The following is a 23,695-nucleotide window of genomic DNA, read 5'->3' on the forward strand; positions in this document are numbered from 1 at the left end:
ACCCGTTATTGGGTATTTGTGAGGGTATTTCTGTGCTCATATTTGGATTGTAATAATGAGCTCGCTCTTTCTTTCGCTCTCTCCTCTTTCAGTCGGGAGAGCATTTCCCTCACAACATATTGCCCCCATTCACAATAACAACACACAATTCACAATGGCAGAGTTACTCGCTACTTTAAATGATTTAAGATTTACGTATATTTTTTTGGTATATTTCTGTGGGATTTCCGTGCTCATATTGAGCCGCAAAAATGAGGAGAAAGAGGAGAGAGTATCTTGCTCTCTCCGCTGACCTAATCCTCTCTCCGCTGACCTAATCCTCTCTTTGGCATGTGACCGCAAGGTATGGCATGCAGGTAAAAAAGGGCGAACTTTTCAAAGCACCCACCTGTTTCGCACCTGTTGAAAGGATCCCTAATAGTGCATGCGAGAGCGTCTGGCAGGAGAGAATTTCCCTGACCGTTTAGACACAGGAGAGGATTTCCTTGGAGAATTTCCATCACGGGGGATGAAATCGACGTGTAATTCACCTGGCGCCACTGGAATTTTTGTGACGTATTTACCTGTAGTCGACACCTTAATTTTTAGTACAAATTTCTCACCATGAAAGCTCTTTTGCTTCGTTTAAGGAATTTGAAAGCTCTTTTCCTTTGCGAAGGGAATTTGAACAACTAATGAGACAACTATTAAAACTAAATATCAAGCAAATAAAATATATTAATATTGGAATATGGAAAATATATAGCATATATATATAGAGCCCTTTCACTCGCACTTTTTACTCGCAAGTTCTGCCTATTTTTGCCGACGAGACCTCCTTATATAGTTTCTTTATTCCCCATTCACAATAACAACACACAATTCACAATGGGGACCCAACCGCGCGCGCAGCCATATTTCGAATCGAAGCTTGCTTAGCTTTTTTGTTGTTGTCGTTTTTGTCGGTTTTTGTCGAGTTACCGTATAATTTTCGACGTGTTCGGACGTATCGCGCGCGCGTTCGCTTCTCGTTGTCAGTGTGTGTGTGAGTGTTTGTGCGTACTGTGTGAGCAAAGGCAAAAGCAAAGGTAAAAAAGCTCGCACGTGCGGACGCCTGCGAAAAAGAGGGGAGAGAAATTAAAGTTAAAGCAAAACAACAGAGCGCGGCGCCGCATGCAAAATAAAAATATTTAATAACGAGAAATGCAAAAATAAGTTGCAACAAGAAGCAGAGAGCGAGAGCAGCAAAAGGTTTATAAATAGTGCACAAAAACAAGGCGGCAAAACGGAAATTTCGGCGGCACAATAAGAATTTGTCGCGTCGCCGCCGTCTGGGGTCGCAAACCCCCCCACCACCCCGCAGCCAACGTTCGTGCTCGTGTGTGTCTGTGTGTCTGCCGACTGTGTCCGTGTGTGTGTCTGTGTCTGTGCTTGAGAAAAAATAAATATAAGAATTTAATAATTTAGAAATTGCGCCGAAGATTTAATTTACTGAAAAATATCTCGCAAATAAGTGGAAATACCCAGCGGAGGGGGTAGAAAAAAAGAGGCGGACATACGTTTTTTCCCGCCTTTCGAAATGCCGTCGGCAAAATGATGAATGCAAAAACAGTTTGCAACAGAAAAAGTGAAGTCAATCAACAAATGTGCCAAATTGTTAACAAATAAATATTAAAGTTTAAAGAGCGAGCGTGGTCGAACATGTGGTCCCAGTGAGGCCGCCCCACAACCCCCCCTGAAGCGATCACAGCCCCCTCAATGATCCAGAACATGACCGAATACGTGACGCCGAATATCAGCAGCGTGCTGAAGAAATACCAGACGAGTGCCACAAAGAGTCTCCAAGGACCCGGCCATGCCCTGGCCGTGGCAGCAGCCGCCGCAGTAGCCGCAGCAGGAATCGGCGGCGGCTGTCCATCGCTGGAGGCGGCATCCACCAATGGTGGAGGTGGAATCCGCAGCGAGAGTCCAACCTGCGGGGGCAAGGTGCAGCAGCCGCCTTCGCCCGGAATTCCACTCATCAAGAAGGAGATACTCAGCTCCCCGGAGCCGCACGAGCTGCAGCACCACCATCGGGACGCAGCATCGCCACAGATTTATGCCACGCCCGCCACACCACCGAGGGAGCTCTCACAGCCGATCCTCTCGGTGGCCGATGCCGGCTGTGGGGAGCTGTACGAGACGCGGCTGGAGGGCAAGACCATTGGCTGCTTCTCGGTGGGCGGCGAGATGCGGCTGTGCCTGCCGCAGTTTCTCAACAATGTGCTGAACGACTTCTCGCTGGAGCAGATCAATCGGATCTTCGATGAGCTGGGCATCTACTGCTCCCAGTGCACGCCCGACCAGCTCGTGGAGTTCAAGGCCGCCAAGATCCTGCCCTCCGATGTGAAAGCCAGCGGACTGATTACGCGCACCGATGCGGAGCGGCTCTGTGCCGCATTGCTGCATCGATCCGATCGCAACAGCTACATACCCATCGAGAGCCTGGCCAAGGGCGCCCTCAGCTTCCACGTGTACCACAAATGTTTTGGCAAGTGCGAGGGCATCTGCACACCGGAGATGTACTCCTACCAGAAGCCCACATGCATCAAGTGCCTCGAGTGCGACGGCTGGTTCTCGCCCCAGAAGTTCGTGGGGCATGTGCATCGCAAGTTCGAGAATCAGACCTGCCACTGGGGCTTCGACTCCCGCAACTGGCACGACTATCTTCACGTGGCGCTCGATGTGGAGAATCGCGAAAAGTATCAGATAATTCTCGATCAGCTCAAGGAAGTGGAACTCAAGGAAATGCACAAGGCGCAGCTCGAAATGGATCACAAGAAACGAAAGGTAAGGCTTGAGAAACATCTTTTTGGGTTGCAATTTTGCGATAGGAAATTGCCCAAGGACTTACGGACATTTTGGGGAAATTTTAGGCAATTTTTGCTGGACTCTAAGCTCTTTCTTTATGAAATTCTCAGAATTCTTTCTTATACGAGGGAGTCTCCCAAATGAACAATAAATCACGGTTGAAATTCCACCTGAAATATCCCTTATCATCGCTCTCCCGCTACCCCCAACAATTTCTGCCCGTCCCATATTTCATATGTGAAGCTCATTCTGAATCGCAATCGGAAACACAAAAGCAGCAACAACAACACTCGTTAGGCCAGCGACAGGCGCCGTCAAAAGTCGCTTCACACCTTTAGCTACCGATTGCAGCGACAGCAGCAGCAGCAGCGCCCACTGTGGCCCCATATTTGGTATCGTTGCGTCCGTCCCTCTGTCCGATGCTGACAAGCGACTGATGCTCGTACTTTTGCCTCTGCCTCTGCTATTCCAATTCCTCCATTCGCATTCGCAATTCTCATTCAATTCGATCATTTTTAACGACGTTTTGTTGCCGCCCGCCCGTTAAAAGATCATAAAATGTATAAAATAACAAGTAAAAACGCTTTAGGCGATATTTGTACTATGGGATGGGAAGTGCGAGAATTTTGTGTGTACTACGTACTTAATGCTTGAATTCCTATTCAAACAGCATTCTCCTCTTGTATTAAGTCTTAAATTTGGTGTTTCTGCTCTCGTTTTCGCCCTACCAAATTGCTTATCAAGTTCGTAGTACCCTCTGCCCGTAAGGGTATCAGAAATGCTCACTGAAACATTTTAGAATTTATTATAAATTTATATAAAATGTAAAATAATTATTATTTAACTGCAGCTGCACTTTATGGCGCATTCTTCTCCCCTCCCTTACCCCTTTCTTGTTAAACAATTTTTTGCTGCTTTTTTTGGTAGGCCAATGATGCGGTTTTTTTTTTACCAGTTTTTTCTCGTTTTTTTGTTGGTCGGATTATTTATTTAAACTACTTAATTTTCTGCTTAAACAGCGCTCGCAAAATATTTCCATACAAAAAACAATAAATAATACAATTTCTGAAATTCTTTTCTCTTTTTTTTTTTTGTTGCTGCCACTGCGTGCGCTGCCAAAGCGTCTGCCGGCAGTGGCAGTGGCGTTGGCGACCATGGCGGCCCGGACCGAACCGAACCGGACCGGCCAAAAACGCCGACGACAAGTTGTCTCTGTCGACGTCTGTTTGCTGCTGCAGCAGCGCAGTCGGTGGCCGGTGTGTGTGCGCAACGCAACGACAATTGGAGCTTATTTTTAGCTTTTCGCTCAATTTATTGCCTGCCCTGCAGTGCCTGCATACCCACCCCTCCTCCTTCATCTCTGCAGGCCACTGTTTTTGAAGCCTTTCGATTTTTTTCGTTTTTTCTGTACACGTTTGTGTGTGTGTGTGTTTGTTTGAAATCCGCTTCAAAAAGCTTCAATTTCAACAAGAATGAAGGGACACAGGAATTGTTTGGTATCGAAGCTTTAGATACCCTTGAAAGAGTCATTGCTCCCATAAGAGCTAATTGGAGAGATTCATTTATCGTCTACAAATTAATATGTGTGTATGCTAATGTTATATTAGGTTTTAGTTCCTCAACTTATATTTACAATTACTTTTCACCACATTAAGTTGTGCCTCCTTACTCAACTATTTATTAGAACCTTTGTACCCATATGCCCCTCTTCGCAAAGGGTACCAAAAATATTCAGCAAATAATAATAATGAGCCAAAGCGAGAGGGAGGGATACGACGTTGGAGGGTTGGGTACACAGCGGCGGCACACAGCAACAAAAATAAATCGCAAACCGGTTGCCAACATTGTCTGCCGTCTGCTGCTGCTGCTGTACTTTGGCGGGGACTCTGGCTGTGGTCTGGTCTGGGGGCCCTGCCTTGTCTTGTTATGGGATGTATTTCTGTCTGGCGCTGCGACGCTGGACGTGGCGTCCCAAAGTTCACTCCATTGCCATCCCATCCCCATCCACAAGATACCTAAAAGGTGGGGGGAATTCGTCTCAAAGTCGTTGCGCAGTCGCAGAAAATAATAACAAAACAAATGTCTTGAGGCATTTTTGTTGCGCAAAAGAAGAAAACAACAAGAAGATGAATTATACGGGAGGAGCAAGATGAGGTGTGGGGTAGAACAAAGCAAACAATATTATATAAAGCAGAAGACACAACAAAATAAAGAGAGGGAAAGGCAAATATAGAGGTGGGAGAGTCCGAGAATTAATGGAATCAATTAGTATCGGTATTGGTACTTAGTTCAACTTAAGAAATACCTAAGAAAAGGTTCCCTCTGCTGTTTTGAACAAAAACAAAAGCAGCAAAGAGAGCGCCAAAGAGAGCAAAAAAGACAAATGGCTCTCCGACGCTGCTGCTGCTGCTCCACTGGCTGCCCTTGGCAGAGCGCGTGACTAATCAGATCGCAAGCTGCGCTGTTCACTTTCGCTGCTTTCCCCTCTGCCACCGACTCGTGGCACTTTGGCACTGTCTGGTCCCCCCTCTGGGGATCTATCCCTTACATAATCACTTTTTAAGTCCCCTACCAAAAATGGACTTTGTCACTCCATTTCCAGAATTCGAATCGCAAAATTTTTGGAATTTCATGTTTTAAAATTTCATTTTTGTTTTGTTTTTTTATTTTGGGTGTAGCTTTGTTTTGGCATCAACAGGTTTTTGTATTTTGTGTTTTGATTGCATCTGTTATGGGCATACTCTTATAAAGAGGGTGCCATTTATTTTGTTAGGAGGTTTATGCCGGGCAGAAAGAAAGTTCTGTAAATGTTCTGAGTTCCGTGAAATATCACTTAGTATTTATAGGAAATATTTAATGCAGTTCCTCATTTATAAATAAATCGTAAAATGACTGAAAACTTTCGTCTAAAGAGCATCAAAACTTCGGAAAATATCTGTTCCCTTTTTTGTTTTTTTGGTCTTTCAACTCGCTTATCGCTCATAAAATTTCCAAATTTATGCTAATCTCTTTCAATATACTTTGGCCACTGGCTTTTGTGGCCGGCTGCTGCTGCTGTTGCTGCCATTCGTCGTGTTTTTCTGGTTCGACATCCATTGCAAAGCACGTTTCTGCCGCTCAGATCTCTCTCCGATATACTCCTCCTAGTAAAAAGTATTACCCTAAAGTCTCGGCTGTTTATCAAGCAATTTGTGGCTCTCGCTGATAAGCTTTCAGCTCTGTTGGCCACGTCTTGGGGTTTGCAAAAAAGGCAAAAATCAAACGAAAAATCTAACCAAAAATCGAGTCACTATTTTTCGGCTTTTTCTAATCTGTAAAGCGATTAAAGAAAAAGTTCCACATTGATAAGAAACCATTGTACACGTTTGGGAACTGTAATGTTTTATGATCTCTTATACTTCGTGTGGGGGGATCTATTATATAAAATGTGGGAAATAATTAACCAATTTAATGGTAGATTTCGACATAAGAATGGAATTTAGATTCCAGACAGATCTTTGGTCTTCTGCTAATTGATGTTTCATGATTAATTAGCTGACAAATAGAAAATGGAAATATCTGGAATCAATTAGACGGAGGACACCGCATCTAATATTGTTATACGCTTACGTATTCGTTTTGTTTTTCTTGTTAAATGGAAGGTTTCTGCACTGCTGCATTCTGCTGTTATTATATGGGTCTATTGCCCTACAATTTGCATATTCCTCATAGCATTCTTAGCCCCGGAGATCATCTTAAGTAATTGGATCTTAAATCAGCAGAAAAACACAAAGCTTTTAGCCCTGATGGATCTGTGTTATCTTTCCACATAGATAAACCTTTTTTTCTTGGCATTTTCCAGTCTACTTCTCCCCGTCTTCATCTAGTTCTGCTTATCCAGCTCCTTTTCTTCCCTCCCTCTCCTCCTTCATGGGTTTTTCTGTCAGTTGGCGATTTGATAAGCGCGATAAGCCAAAGAGCGATCTCAATCCACTGGGCCTCTCTCCCTCACTCTTTCGATTGGCCTGTGGGCAAGTCTCGAGACCGATCTCTTGCCCTCTTCCGCCTGCCTGCCCCGTCAGGGACCCACCCAACGTGTCATGTGATGTCCATCCCGTTCTTGCTTTCGTAGCTTAATCTTCTCTGCTCTTCTGCTTGTAGCTCCCTCTCTGTCTTTTTTCTATATATTTTTTTATTATTATTTGCAAACAAAAACTTAAGACACACGACAAGACAGAAGGCAAAAGGCGGTGGTGGGAGGACGCGGGGCTAACAAAATAATTTTTCTTTTGCGGAAGGTGCGGCCTCGACGAGAGATTCTCTGGTCAGGGAAATCTAGGTGGAAAGGTGTACGGATCGGAGGGGTGTGTGTTTGTTTTTGTGTGTAGTAGAGTGTACCCTGTGCTCTTGTCTCAATGTTTTTGCTCTTTTGCATACGCAGTACATTCGCGTAGATTCGCGCCGGCGCCTTTCCCTCTGGTTGTTCCTTCTCCTTTTAGTTGTTTTGCTGTAATTGTTGTAGATATTGTTTTAGTTGCTGTTGTTGCCGTGAGAGACAGGTGTGTGCCGTCGTCTGTTGCTCATCGTTGTCTGCCTTCCTTCCCCCCAAGTCTCTTTATCTCTTCTGTGTTTTGTATCCAACGTTCTGTTTTTTATGGCCTGTGTCCGTCCGCAGATCTTACATCTAAATAGGCTGATTCTCTGCTGCTTTGGGCTCTGCTGCAGTTCCGTTCGGCGCAAAAAGAAAAGCCAACTTGATCGTCTGTGCTTTAGATTGTCTGTAGAATCCACTCCCCTTTACATCTTTCATTTAAACATTTTTTTACAATCTTTCCTATGTTTTTTTTAATTAAAGAGTCGCAGATTTTATTTTGATATTTAGCTTCTCATTTTAATATTGATTTTTGTACTCATCGTATGATTTGTTGAGCTATCTTTATGCATATTGATTTTAGTTTTGAGTGCAAAGATCACATATCACTGAAAATACTCGTTTTTAAATAGCTACAGAACGTGTTTAAAGATTTTATATATATTGGAAGCCAATAAGAGAAAGATCTATACAGAAAAATAGAGAGAGAGAGAGAGAGAGAGAGGGGATACGGAGGAGAACGCCATGAATAGGTGAAAATTGTTATGTAAATATTTTTGTATGTGCAGCAATTATGATAGGCTTATGATAGGGATTTAAGCACCCTTTAGGGTACTAAAATAATTCTAAAAAATATGTTCAAAAATTCTACAATTGTTTCTTAATCTAACTTCCCAAGACAAGTTCTATTATAAATTTGTACAAATATTCAAAGTCTTAATATAATAGTAAATACAAATATTAAATGAAGATGAAATATCTCCGCTTCCTCTTTTTTTCTCTCCCTCTTTTTACGCATTTTGCGTGTTCAGACATTGACCTCGATTTCTGATCCCAGGCCTCAATTGTAAAGGCAAATGAAATGCCTAAACAACAAAATAACAAGTGCATATTTACGATTGGACATTTGAAAAGCCTACCAGGCACATAATACGTATACTCAATATTTTATATTTATGTACAGATGTATATTCCGTAACATTGGAAGCGAAATCGTGGAATCTGAGCTGATCATAAAAAATAAACGAGGTCGCCACCTTATCAGGGTGGTTCTCCCTCTGCCATTGCGGCGGCGCTCTTGGACTCCGAGACAGTTGTTGATATTTTCAATACGGATCTCTCTCTCTCTCTTTATTTTGCTCTCCATTATCCATTTATCTAGAACGAAGTCTCCCAGCATTAAGCCACGTCTAAGCATCGTCTTCCGTGGTGCCGCCGCCGCGACAGACGTGACAAAATTTGCATGGCGATTAAATCTCTAGTCAGGGGTCTCTATCTATACCTCTCTTTTTTATGGTGTCTCTCCCTCCTCCCCCTCCTATCTGCCTGAAATCTGTGCGAGCTTTGGGGCTCCAGCATTTTCTTCAGTGTTTTGCGCATTGTTTACCAGCGATTTCCTAGTGTCATTTCCCCAGATCATATCTCTCCCTCTCTCTCTTTGTCTACCTTTGTATCTCGGTCTCTATCTCGTGTCCAGCATTTCCGTTGCAGCAGAAAGAAGGGGGTCGTGGGTTGTGAGTTGTCGGGGGGGAGGGAGGGTGGCTTGGTTATGTAGTTTACACCTGGCGCACAGGTGACGGAGCAATGACGACTCGCCTCAATGGTTCCAAGCGGGGGGAGAGGTTCTAGGTGAGGGTTTTTACTACATGGTCTGGTTTCTGGTTCTTGTTTATTTCCTTCCTATTTGCTTAACGGCGCTTCCACTGTGATGTCTATCTCTGTCTTGTCTCTGGTAATGCATCTCTTTCGCTCTAATTCTCCTAACGAGCGTCTCTTTTTTTCTCTACTTATTCAAAACAGTGCCCCAAAGCCTTTTCTTCAACTAACAATCGTTGCTAATTGAATGTAATAACCATTCAAATTTGATTGATAATTGTTGAGGAGGACAAAAGAGAACTTTTTCATTGAAATTATCATAAAAAATGAAACTAGCGAAAAAGTTGTGGGTTTCAAGGGATAAAAGATGGTGAAGAGGCAAAAAAAAGAAGCCGAAAGAAATGAATTGAAATTGAAAATTGAGGGGTGTACTTGTAGCCTTACGAAAGAAAACTTTCCACTTTATAACTTGGGAATATTTTACATAGGAAATTCCGAAATTTTTAACTCTTTTCTTCAGTCTCAAAATAATGAATTCTTGCAATTTTTAGAAGGTCCCTTAAATATCCACAAATTCTTGGACATTCTATTTTTTTGGACTCGGTGAGCTTCCCACGCTTTTGGATTTCCCTTTCAAAAATTGATCTTAAATCCAATCAAATCAAGATCCAAAGCAAATAATTAATACGATATCATCAGAATGACAGACTGCCAGTGGTGGTCTGGGGTGGGGGGCTGTCTGGCCTCCATCGCGACTATGCCACATTTATTCGTAATCGTATATGCCGTAATGCTCGCGGCACTAAAATGATTGACAGTTTCTGTAATTCAAAACTTGACATTCGTTTTATGGGGCATTTTGATAGTGCCGTGCCCCACGGTCTCTTACCCCCAGTGATGTGTGTCTCTAACAACTCAATTCGTGCCTCTCCCGCTACCCTATCTCTCTCTCTCTCTCTTTCCTCTCTCCTCTCTCTAAACTTTCACACGCGATGACGACAGCATCTACAAACAAAATTCTATTACAATTCTATTGTGTTTGTGGTTGTTGTTGAGTTGTTTTTGATTTGTTGTTGTTGGGTTTTGGGGTTTTGAATTTCAAATGGCTACTTGTGTTGAGCACTGAACGAAATCGAAGACGTTTTAATGTCAGTGCTGAATGTTGTCCATGCGCATGAGTGAACATTGGAGTAGCAGGCTACTGGAAACAGCAATAGCAAAATTACAATGCAATAACAATAACATTCCAACAGCAGTAATACCAAAAAACTACAGCAATTTACACCAACAATCAATAACACCAACAATTTTAGGGGAAGAGATACCAAAATCTACAGGAATTTCAACAAGAGTCTCCCAAACAGCGAAATTTTCTGCAACCATCACCTATTCATCCCATTTTCCCACCTATCCACCCATTCTCCCCCTCGCATAACACATTTCAAGCTGGTGGTAACCCCAGCCTGTTGTTGTAAATGATATTGTCGTTACTCTATTACAGTAGAGTGAAAGAGAGAGAGAGAGAAGCTCAGAGAGGCACGCGAAGGCAAATACAAGACAGCAGCAACATTTGCATAGTGACTGCCACAATGTTATGCTGCGCCTCCATGTGTACCCACCACCACCACCACCATGCCCATCCCCCCTCTTGCCACGTGTTCGATGCGCGCAACAACAACAATAACAACGATGACGCTTGCTAATACACTTTTGAAGCATGAATCGCAAATTGGGGCATCATGATATTGACATTGAACAGGGTCTGAATGAGGACTACAACAAATGAGAATCAAAATGCATGAAGAAATTTCGTGTTCAGGGATCAATCGTGTAATTTGTAATGAAAGAATTATCCCTTTAAATAATAGAGAAAATTTAAGCTTTCGAAGCAATTATAGCAACTGCATTTCATCCTTCAAGAGCATTGCATATTCGTTAATTGTTGTAAATTGTGAAATCTGTCGCTGACCTGAGACACACCTTCACACAACGCTAACCCTATCCTTAATCTTGTTCTCTGTCACCCACTTCTTTCTTATCCGCGCTCTCTCTCTCGCTCCCTCTCTCTTAGCTGCATTTGCAAGCTCACATTGTTGCGCCTCAGGCCATGGCTGGATATCTCTTTTCCCTTCTATTCCCTTGGCTTTCTCTCTCTCTCTCTCTCTCTCTGTCTGTCTTTCTCTTTCCACCTGGTTTGGTGTGTATTGTGTTTTTGCTTATTTTTCTTGTTTTAATTGGCGCGCACGCAAATTGTGCGCATAACCTCAAAAGTGGCTACGAAGCTCGAAGAACACTAGAAACAACCCCACCTCCCACTGCAGTTCGTCTCCTCCTCCTCCACTGTTTCCCTTGCACAAAGTTGCACTGAATCATGATGATGATGATGGGAATGACGTAGACATTACCGCTGACTCGACCCCCTTTTTCACGGCTCCATCTCTCTCTCTCTTTCGGGGAGGTCTTCTCTCTTTCTTTTGGAACGGGCACGCGACTGGCGACGAGACGACACGCCGGCCGCAGCTTAATGAAATATTAGAAGCCACCCGAGACAGGGCGGCGAAGACGATACCCTGCTGCATTGGTGGGAGAGGGGGACGTGGGTCGAGCTGCATCACATAATTATAGCGTAAGGTGCAGGGCAATACACGTAAAAGTGCATACAAAGTATGGCTGCGTGTGTGTGTGGTCTAGCTGTAAATTAATGAAACGTCTGCTGTGGCGGTCTCTTCTTCCATTTCTCTCTCTCCCCCTATTTTGCACATATTCGCACTCTCTATGACACTCTATCACCATACGAAATGGCTTTGATGACGACTTAATGTATATCCTATAAAAATATGAACAGATTTAACTTCTTTTAAGTGTTTTATGCTGGCAAATATGTTTCTCTTGCATTGCAAAAATAGTTAATATTCGAATATTCTTAGATGTCACAAGTTTCTATACACGTTTCCAATTAAGAATTGAACTTTCATATGTTGTTAGACAGTAATTAAAATCTAGGGTATTTAAAGCTTCGTGTCCTTTGTGCTTTCGTTTTTCCATTTCTTGTGTGTTTGGCTGGAACTGTTGTTTACGGAAACGTTGAGACAGCAGGCGGCAACGCCGTCGTCGTCGAACGACCTCTTTATTGGGCCCCTGATACAACAGCACACCCCTCTATCCTCCTCCTCCTCTATGCACTTCCTCTAACCTCTCGTATCCTCTTTGCTGCAGTCTATCATCTCTCCACTCTTTCTCTATTTTTCGTACACCCTTCTCCTACTCCACCCATGTGTCTGCTTCTGTGCCGCACTTGACGCCGCATTGTGCAATATATTGACTTTTTACACGTGACAGGCAGGCAGGCAATTGACGCGCTGCCATTGCAGTTGTTGTTTTTGTTGAGTGTTCAGTTGTTGGTGTTATTACCGGCTTGTGTCTGGGGCCAACGGACATCTAATTGCCACTGCGTCTGCCTCTGACTTTGCCTTTGCCTTTGCCACTGCCTGGTCGTGTCGCCTCTGTCTCTCTACTGTCTGTATGTCTGGCATTTGAATGGCCCTTTGGCCTGCAAATGAATAATGAATAATTACCAAAATTGATTCAAAGTTGAAGACACCAAAAACGACAGATTCAATCGTTGGATTCCACAAAATGGCAGGTCTGAAATTAAGCAAAGGAAATGATTTTGGGCTTTAATTGATCTCTACTAAATAATGCGGATCTCAGTTGCATTATGAATTATGATATTATTTGTATTTTGACCGTATAGAAGCGGAAAAGGGAACTGTATTATTGTTTTCAGCCACTGACACTGCCCCAAAAATGAAATTATTGGCTGCAACAAGTTTGATTTTGTTGTGGCAGGCAGCCGCTTCTTGTTCAACTTCGGCAATTTCAACTTGGTTGGCATTGCCACAGCTAGCGCTATTTTGTGCTGCCACGCCCAGACAATCGCCTACCTTCTGTGCGCCTCAATTATACCAATTGCGGCAGCAGCAACGGCAGCAACGGCAGCAACAGCAGCGTGGCGGCGGCAACGTCGAGTCGCGTCTCTGTGTGCGCCATGACCTTAAAAAGGGGGAATGGCATGGAAATTGTCTGCCACGGATTTGAGTCAACGCCTTCGCAGTGCAAGACCCTCTTCCTGCCTCCCACTTGCCCCCCCTATTGCAGAATGTTGCAGCTGTTTGATGTGCGTTGCTGTCTGGTCAGATGTCTTTGGCTGTCGTCTGTTTTGGGCCATTTGTGTATGCAATGCGAGTTATGCAAGCGATTTGGCCAACAAAAGATAGATAGAGAGAGAGAGAGAGAGAGAGAGAGAAAAGAGAGAGCGAACAAGAGCGTAGGCCAATGCATTTTTGGTTAAATATTTTAAGTGGTTTTGGCCATGCGCGCCGCCAATTCTTGCTCTAAGGTTGACTCTCGAAACTTAACGCATTTGACCCACTAAGAATAAGAGGCACAACAGCGGTGTGGCAGGCAGCAGTGGCAATGTTGCAGACAGTGGGTTGTGGAGGGGGTGACAGGCAATGGCCAATAGAGGCAAAAATGTTGGCCAAGGGGAAACAAAACGTGCGAGAGGGACCCATGGCCAAGCAATTTTCCATTCCGTTTTTCGCATTTTCAAGTTAATTACGCCGCAAATTGTTGTCATTCATAAGAGTTTTCCACACACACACAGTGACAGTGATTGGAGGGCGAAGAGTCGGCGAGGGGGGGTGTTGAGAGAAGAGATGAGTCAGTCACCTTGCCACAGGAAAAACAATCACCTTACCCCCCTCACCCATACCCCGTGCTCTCATCAATTGAAATCTGTTTCACGACTCACGCAAAATTCTCTTGAAATTTATGACTGAAAAAATTCTTTAAATTTTTTTGGTGGTTCATTTTTAATTTTTGAAAATTGTCTGAACAAAAAAAAGTCTTTGCTGACGACAAGCGACAAACAAATTTCACTGCGGGGGCACGCCACACAGTTTTTTTTCTCGTAGTTTTTCCGAAAATAGTTTCCAAAAATGATAAAAAATAAAAATAATAAATGGAAGTGCAAACAAGTTGTTGGATGTGCGGCCAAAAGGAAATGTTTGAAGCATAAAATAATTGATAAATGATAAAAGTGATAAAAGAATTGAGAGGTGGATAGAATTGGGATTGGGATGTGGTTTCTACTCTAAAATATTCAGTATAAAAGGGGAAGGAAAATGAAGATTGCTTTTCATATTTTGCATTGATGATCCCCTCCAATTTCAGGGCATACTTCAAGTCTTTAATCCCTGCATTTCCCATATCAAAGCACCTCAGACAAGTGCAGTGTATTCGTTCGTTTCTCTTATTTTCTGTTCGGTTTTTCTGTCAGCGACAATTAGCCGACATCGTTGTCGTCGTCGTCTCTAGTCTTGTCGTTTAAAAATACACAAGAAAAATTATAAATCAAATTTATGCCAGAGAAAATATTCTTTATAGGTATAGGAAGATTAGTGTTTGTGTACGGCCTGAGAGATAGCGTATGTAAAGATCTAAAGCTAATTTTTAATGAGGCAACCTAACCAACCCTTACATATAATTTTGTACGCTCTGACCACAAAAGCCAACCCCAAAGGACGAACAAAGCGAAAGTAAATTGCGTATAAAAGTGCGTATGGGACGGTCCAAAGACAAAGCAACACCTTGGAACAGTCTCCCCTATAGAGGGGTAGCATGTACAGTTTTCTATGTGTACTTAAGGCTACCATTATATCATTTTTCTAATAGACAGAGAGCGTCTGCTGCTGCCACTTCTTTGAGGGGAAAATATGCGCAACCTTTGTGTTTAAAACCCTCTAAAGCTACCCCAAACAGGGGCGCAGCCCTTCCCCTTATTTTCTTTAAGAGTTCATCAACTTTTCTCTCCCATCTCACATCTCTCTTGTGTAATTTATTAGATTTTCCCTGTGGCTCTGGCTATCCTCATAAGATCTGTAAATAACTGCTGTGCTCTTCCTGCTCCTCGTTTTTGGGGGCAGGGGCTGCCCCCATAGTTTGGGAGCTTCTTCAGGCCAATCTGCTTCGTTATTAGAGGTGGGGAAAAAAGGATAGTGGCAGTAGATGGGGCCATGTGGCAATGCCTGAAATATCCTTGAAAGGTTAAAGACATTACCAATGCAGGACATCCTCGTCGTCGTCGTCGTCGTCACCATTGTTGTGGCTCTCCGTCTCCGTCTCCTGCCGCCACGCATTCCTTTACCCTTCGGCTCTTGTGTTTCTCGGTCGTCGTTGAACTCGTTTTCCAACAGGCCATGCGGCGGTCGCTGCCCCTGGCCGCCTTCAATATTCCGCTGATGTCCCTCTGGTGCCCTCTACTGCTTCCTTTTGTTGTGCTCCTTCGTGTTGTGTGTGACCCTCCAGCACCATCCTCCTTCCAGCCACCAGGGGTCGGGCATCTGGGGCCATTGTTGTAGTGCTGCTGCTGCTGCTGCTGCTGCGCCCTGCCTCAAGTTCCTTTCAATGACAATGCGTTTCGTAGTCGTCATCAGTGCGTTGTACTCTGGGGTACCGTTCCTCTTCCTCCTGGCATCCCTCTTCATTTAGGAGGAAAGTCCTTTTTACGTTTGAGGTTAGCATCAGGGTTGCCAGGCATTATATTACAGCAAGCTGGGTTGCCAGGACATTAAAATATAAAATTGGACAATGGAGGAATATTTACAATAGTATTCCGATTCCATTGACAAAGCTATTCAAATGTTTAGCATCCAAAAAGCAGAAAATCAACATGAAAATAAGTTACAATCGCTTGTCTTTTATAACTGGGAGACCAGGGTTGCACCTGAAACCACTAGATACCAGTGTGGCTCACTTTTTCATCATAAATTTTAATCCAGCGAATTTTTCTAATATTTCTTAGAGCATTTCATTATTTCGCACATCGATGGGAAGCCATTTTGCGGCGTAGATACATGTATTGAACATCTTCGGTGTATCTGTATCTATGCATCTGTGAGATACTTTGACTGTGGCAAAGCTGTGAATTAGTTGGAACAGCAACGCAGACAGCGACGACCACGACGCCTGCGAATTAATGCCGCCGACATAAATTATAATTTAAGACAATTTTAATTAAAGCATTTTACTTTCGGGATTTTCACTCGGTTGCGGCTCTCTCTGTTCCGTTAATGTTTGCTCTCTGCTTAGGCTTTGCCTCTTACGCTGTTCGGATATCTGCCGTTGTCTGCCTGCCTCCGTCTGCTGAGTGTCTGCTTCTGTTGTATTTTTTTCAGCAATGCGACAGGGTTCCACCTCTTCTATGTTGAACCAACTTAAGATCTATTAAACTTTTATTCATTATCTCTTTATTAATTCTTGTCACCTATGCATGTGATCTCTGATACAAACTGGTGACTTTCCCAACACCGCCTTAACTCGATTATTTTCTGTTCTTCTTAAATTTTTCGCTGTAAACTCTATGTATATATTTTCTCGCTTCAATCTCCGCTCTTCCCATTCATCTTTTGTTATCTCTAACAAGTTTTTTGCTCTTTTTATTACTCTTCTCTTTTGCGTTTCATTTTCTTTGGATTGAAATTGTTGTCGTTGTTCCTTCTGCTGGCATTAGCCTATACTTCGCGCGTTTTACCGTTCGTTCAATTCACGACGACTACTTCTCGTTGACGCCTCCCAGATTGTTATTGCTTTTATTGTTGTTCTTGCTGCTGCTGTTGTTGTGGCTGACAATTGGCGAAGCGCCAATAATTTTTATACATTTTTATACTGTCATTGCTTTGGCCTTTATTTGATTTGCACTTCTGTCGTATCTCTCTGCCTCTGATTCTGCCGCTCTCTGGGTATGCCTCTCTTCTTCCGTCCCTCTGCCTCTTTCTATCTCTATCCATCAACACAGCGCTCCCTCTTCATCTTCATCTCTGTGTGTGTCTATCTCTATTTGGCTTAGTTTGGGATGTGGTTATGGTGGAAGCTCTATTAAAATGTACGAAAATATGTACGTAAATATGTACATATGTATATTTAATTATGTATACAATTAATATGCATATGTGTAAGTATTCAGATACAGTGAAATCCCGCTTGAATGAATAGCCAGTAATTTTCACTAATAAATTCAGCAGTTGCTTGGCTACAAGTATTTGGCATGTTCTTATATAAATCAAATCAGTTATTAATGCATATTTTAGATACGAAATTTCGTTTGCAATTTTATTGAGCAGCAGCCAAAAGTCTCAAATAAGTCTGAAATGTTCCTTTAAACATTTTTGAACTATCATTTTGTTGCTCAGACCTTGAGCTTTGCATATCGTTCAAGGGGAGAGATTACTGTAGAGAATATACAAACACACAATCATCTGCTTAATTATTTGCCCCAGGTCTGATCTCGCACTCTTCCCGCTCCCTCTTTTAATTTATTGCATTATTTTTTATTATTTACTTTTTAGCTGCTGTTTTTTTGTCTCTGTTTTTTTCTTTTCATTGACTTTGCTGCTTATCGGTTGGGTTTTGTGTGTTTGTTTCTGTCTTTACTTTTGCTTTTGTTTTAGTTTATTTTTCGTATTTTAATATTTATTTATAATCGTAACAGTTTTGGTGTGTCTCGTCTGCAACGTCGTCTGTCGCCAGTTGTGAATTTTTCTAAATTGTATTCCGCTGCTGTTGTTTTTGTTTGATAAGAATATCAGCGCCATATCTACTGTGTGGCTCCCTTTCCCTCCCCTCCCCATTTGTTGTTGTTTTAGTTTGAGGGGGTCGCTGATAACACTTGTTTTTGCCGTCTCTCTCGTCTTTGGGGCACACATTTTGCGCTGACGACATCCGCATAGCAGTCGAAGTCGATGTCGTCGGCTTCTTCAAGAGCTAATTGTGTTTCCAGGGGGGTATTTGTGCTTTTAGAGAGGGAATTGGGGAATGGTTTGGAAAAGACTTTAATCCATATTTCATTGCCCCATTCATTGACAAATGTCGAGCGCCTGCCACGTTAAGGTCAACGCCAAATGTCAGCTCTCCCCTCTCTACATTCAAAGCACTTGCTGCGAGAGTTTGCCACCCTTCAACCAGCGGGGTTGTGCGGGGGGAGTATCGCCTCTCAAATGAGGCGCATTACGATGGTCGTTGTCGTCGTCTGGCATCGTTCTCTGGCTCTGCTCGTTCTCCATGCCCCGATGATGACAACTCTCGCAGCTCGAACGCATTAAAAACTAATTATGCGTGTCTACTTTTGGGCGCGTGTGTTGCGTGGCAGTGATAGGGAAGAGGGGTGGAGGGGATGTGGGGCATGTGCTTAGTGAAGTGTACCGCAAAGGCCAAAGATCAACTGTTGCAATGGGCTATGAAATGGGAGGGAAATCGAAAAGAGTTCAATGACAAACGTTCGAAGAAGTGGCAGCAACTGGGGGGAAGCTTAGCTTAGTTATGCGAATGCTTATGTACATACTACATACAAACTTCAGTCTGTTACGCCCCCAAAAAAATGAGTTCTATTAAGACTTCTCTTAGGAGGTTCTCCCCTCTTAATGCTAGCTATATGCTAATCCAAACACTCCGCAATAAGTACAAGTCTCGCGCGGAGCCTGAACACTATAATTTCTAGAGCTGGCTGCATCGAGACATCAGCCATCAGACATTATAATGTTAATTGTTATTCACTTGTTACGTTACAAACACAGACACGCAGCGGCAGCGGCAGCAGCAGCAGCAGCAGCACCAGCAGAACATTATACTAAATCACCTGTGTACTAATTCTCGTTTCTCTTCACTCGATTGCAGGTATGTACAATGGATAAACAATTGCTGGAAGAAACTAAAGTATGGTATGCAACGGACTGGACTCCAATGCTGAGGCAGAGGCAGAGCCAGAGGCAAAGGCAGAGGCAGGGGTCTTCTCAAGTCATTCATCTATGCCAGATCGTGTGTGGATTTATTTAGCTAACTCTGAGCAGAACTCACTCTCTGTCTTCCTCCACTACTCTGTGGGCCTTTTGCCTGTCGTCTTTTGTGTGTGATTTGCACAAAATGACACTCGGCTGCTACATTTCCGGTTCTAAATGCGTAAGTCTAGTCAAATTAAGGCAAAACCCCAGAGTCAGTGACAGTGCCAGAGCCAGAGACACGATAAAAGTCGTCGCTAAAGGAGACTTCAACTGGCAAAACACCTGCTCGCTGGCGGCAATGTTGCTGCAGCAAAATGTTGCAATTAAATAAGCAACAAGAAAGGAACAGGAAAGAAAGGCCATGATTGGTGTAAAGACTACAGGGATACCTGTTAGGGAAGAATGGATTAAATAGTGGAGAATGATTTTTAGAGATTTGAGCCAGGAAATGCTTTAAAAATATTTTATAATACTGCTCGCAATACTTATAGAAATCTACATAGATATCTAAAGAAAACTATGCCTAAGATCTTCTAAAGTTTGTGGTGTTCCTAACACCTAACCATCCTTCACTTAAAGGGGTACTAAAAATTGTAATGTTGACATTGCTTTGGGACAAGATAAATGCCTTGGATTAAGCCAAACATTGTTGTCTTGCTGCTCGGCTGCTTGTGGATTTGAATTATTTAATTCATTCTGGCAACATGTTGCGCAAAGATACGATGCAAAACCCCGCCGTCATGCCTCCCTGGAACACTGGATGAGTGGATGACCATGTGTCGTGTGCCATTATTTGCACTCAAGTGCATCTATCCACTCTGTGGGATGTCAGGGCCGGGGCTCTGGCTCTGGCTCTGTGTCGGCTTGAAGCGCGTTTGCAATTAGTTTTTGCAATTGGGCCGCATACATATACATATCTCATTAAGTGTCTCTCTCCTTCTCTCTTTTGGACAGCCGACCACTAACTAAAGTAGTAACAGCGTCTAAAGCAAACACCTTACGTGCAAAAAGCAACGCCGCTCCGCGCTAAACGTGAAATACACGAATCGAAATTACAAGTTCCGCTTTTTGGCCATTTCGCTTTTGCTGTGTGTTTTAGTAACCCAAATTGTTTGTCTCTTTATTCTGCTGTGTGTGTGTATCCGACTATTTGTATCTATGCATGTATCTGTAGTTTTTGGCCCCCGGCTAGCCACATGTGTCTCAAAGTGGTCCCAAAGTGTTGGGTGATGATGACGGTGTGAATGAATTGTGCGGCCACAGCCACAGTGGTTTGAACATTTGACAAAATCACACAAAAATATTTATATGTTGGTTTATTTCTATGATTAAATTTGAATAAAACTTTCGTTTAAACTCAGCTTCTAATTTGTTTCAAGCTCCTCCTAAATGTGTACTCAAATAGTTAGAGATAAAATGGAAATAATATGTAGATTTTTTCATTTTGCAGTCATATTCAGCACTTGCAGCCACTGTGCAGTGGTGGGGGCTACGGTGCTGTTGCTGAAGGTATTCGGTATTTGGTCAAGCGGGTGTTTGGCGGTCTGGGTCTCTCCGTCTCCGTCGCCGTCCCCGTCGCTGCCCTCATCGTTATCTCCTTTGCCATCGCTCCGCCTCTCCGTCGCGCTGTCTCTGTGTGTGGCTCTCATACGCCAAAAGCTGCGCTTAAATGTTAATAATTTTTATTGCCGCTTGTCGCCATCGTCTGCTGTCGTCGTTTGTCGCCGCGTTGCGTCGCGTCTGCTGTCCATTTGTCTGTTTGTCGTTTCGTCTGTAGTTCGGGCTTTGCTTTGCTTTGGGTCCGAGTGTGTCCCGCGTCCAAGCCCGAGCCGGAGCCCGAGCCCCGAGCCCCAGAGCTAGCGATGATAATGCTAATGGCGTTCGTTCGCTGCTGGGTCATTGTCTGGTCATTGGCCGCAGCGAAACGTTGAAGTTTTTTTTGCACACACACAACAGCAGCAGCAGCAGCAGAAGAAGAAGGTGATGAAGAATAGTGTACGAAATGAGTGTATAAAATGAGATTTACCTTAGCCCAAAGTCGCTGACTGTGTGGCCACTGGATAACTGATTAGTCGCTAGTTAAATATATTTTATTATGCCTGCCACATGTGGCCAGTGGAATGGGGGAGTAGTTAAAGGTGTGTCCCATCCTCAAACTAAATTCAAAGTTCTTTTTGGTTTGCCCTCTCCCTGACAATTGATTTGAATTTCCGCCGCAGGGAAAATCGCATACGCGGAGCCTAATTAAAATTATTTTTGCATTTACACAAATTGCGAATCACAATTGAAAGTGTCAATCACAAGGGGGGTGGGTGTGGAGTGGGGGTTCAAGAACAAATGCAATTAACAAATCAAAGGCGAAAGACACACGATGCACACATGCCGCCATAAAGATAGAGATACAGATAGATAGATAGATAGATACAGATAGAGATACAAATACCATTACGAAGTTTGAAATTAGCGTTACGATTTCAGACAGCCAGCCAGCTGCCATTAAGAAAAAACAAGTCCGCAAGTCATTCATTCATTCAGTCTGTCCGTCCGTCAGTCAGTCCATCAGTCAGGCAGTCATTCAGTACGTCAGTCATTCAATCAGCTCAGATGTGGAATGGCCTTCAAGTCTCTCTGCACAATCACACATTCATCTAATCTACAGTTCCATTCGCGATCTCCTTCGATTTCGAATCCCGCAATGCGATTCGACTTGACTGCGCCGTTTTCCGTTTGTCTCATTTTGATTTTTCTTCTTATTTTATTTTATTTTTGCAATAGCAACAACAACAGTTTCAAGTTCAGTTCTTCATCAATCAAGTTCTGACAAACTCAAGCAACAACTGCACGAATTATACGAGTAGTCAAGCGTATTCAAGAAAATTCACTTTGTGCTCTCTAGAATCAATATTCGATTGATTTTGGGCAGAGAAAAGTGGACTACAGAATGAGCAGCTATTCTGCTTTGGAAAGTGATCGTTAGTTGGTGCGATTTGCAGCTTTAATTACCCAGAAATGGAGGTTTGTCATTGCAACTTTCTTGCTTTAAGGCAGAAGAAATTAATTTTCAGTATTAAAATTTTATTATTTTCTGCCACAATAAAAATGCCACAAAAAATGTGGAAAATCTGTTAATTTCTAATTGATTTAGATGAATGTTTCACCAGTTATAAACCCGTAAAAAATGATATAGTTTTTCCAACTAAGAGTTCAAGGTCCATAGATCTATTGCATTCTCGTTGTTTATGTTAATTTTCCTCAAATAAGAATATAAAGCAATTGATCATGACTTCTCTTATTTATGGACACTACGCGTGGATTATCAATCAATTTCCAAATGCCCCCGTGGAACACAAATCACGTATTGGCCATAAATTGTTGTAGTTTTTTGATGAGAGCACAGCAGCGCCGCACCGCGTGCCAGACATGAGAAAATGCTCGAAATGTTTGCTGAACTTTCGCAAGGCCCCCGCAGACTCAACAAAGCGATGCGATACGCATAGTGTATATGCAGACAGATGGAGGGGCTTTGGATAAACATTTTTTTGGGAGATGGCAAAGCATCTGTCTGCCTGCCTGCCTCAATGTCTGATCAGAAATCACGCACAACATTTTTGATGGTTCGCTGAGCATCGGCCGCGGCATCCGCCTCACCCTTTACCTTTCGGGATTTTCGATTCTCCAATCAAAGTGCAAAAATAAACAACAGATTGTGGATCTTGCCAGTGATGTTAGTTTTTATCAGAGGAGATCGAGAGATCCGCACATACTCGCATGTAGATGGAAGACGACCGAAAGATACAACCGAGAATGGGAATTGCTGAATAAATAAAATGCGCACTGACTTTCGGCTTGTTTGCTTTGCTAATTTATTTTCGAATATGATGTAGAGCTTTTAAAATAAACAGCAGAAAAGAGACGGGGCTACAACGACGACGAAGACGACGACGAAGAAAAAAAAGTAAAGAAAAAGGCAGAAAATGCCCAGCGGATGGGCGGGCGATGGGCGAAGCGAAGCGGCAGACACACGATTAACAATGGAAGAGGAGGAACTCTAACTAGCGCCAACAAACACACTCTCAGAGAAGGGACAGTGCGTTTCGCAAGTGTAGGAAATATTGATTACTCCATTTAATAGTTGAACAAGTTAGCAATTAGTTCTGGAATTTAATTTTATCATCAGTTTTAAGTCTACTTATTAAAATCTCTGTAGATAATGTTTAAATTTTTGTTTGTTTGAAATCTCCACGGAACAATCCATCGCTTGATCTACAAATCGAATTATCAATTACTTAAAGCTTCGATTCATAAATCCTTACATCTGTATAACGCACTGTATGGTTAGTTCTCTTTTCATTTTGGTTTTTGCACTTTCTTTGCATTTGCCTTGGGCTGATTAGATGTCACCGAAAAAAAGAAAATAAAAGAAAAGAGCGTGGCATATAATAAATATCGTTCTTGCGACTCATTGACCGATAACTAAACGAGCGACAACGTCCAAGGTCAGTTCATAGTTGTTGCCATTCCCCTTCTGCGCTTTCCATCGTCTTCCTACCTGTCTTTCGTGGGTACTTTTCCGACATTAGCACCCACCGATCGGACATGGAAGAGGTGTCCCAGGCGCTAACCAAGTCGCTAATGAAAGCCACGTTTCCGTGGCTAAAGACAAAACACAAAAGCCGTCAAAGCCTTGCCCCAGACATGCAGTAGGCGGCGTGATCAGCTCGTGGGCAGAAGATTCGCTCGTTTGTGTCTGTCTGGCTGTGTGTGTGTGTGTGTGGAGCGCCATCACAAGCGATCTCTCTGATCAGCGATCGCCAATACCGCCGCCAGTGAAGGTGGAGCGAAAGGTGTGGCGACCAGTGGGTGG

The 23,695-nt window shown here is 43.1% G+C and overlaps 1 protein-coding gene across 1 annotated transcript in view; it reads left to right on the forward strand.

The window, feature by feature from the left end:
• Positions 1–953: 953 nt before the first annotated feature.
• Positions 954–23,695, forward strand: part of LOC117902522 (putative uncharacterized protein DDB_G0271606) — a 90,237-nt gene continuing 67,495 nt past the window's right edge. Inside the window, 1 exon segment of the mRNA XM_034813949.1 lies at positions 954–2,808. Coding sequence (XP_034669840.1) covers positions 1,738–2,808 — 1,071 coding nt within the window. The 5' untranslated portion in view covers positions 954–1,737.

Source organism: Drosophila subobscura, chromosome U (assembly GCF_008121235.1).
Source record: "Drosophila subobscura isolate 14011-0131.10 chromosome U, UCBerk_Dsub_1.0, whole genome shotgun sequence".
Lineage (NCBI taxonomy): Eukaryota > Metazoa > Arthropoda > Insecta > Diptera > Drosophilidae > Drosophila > Drosophila subobscura.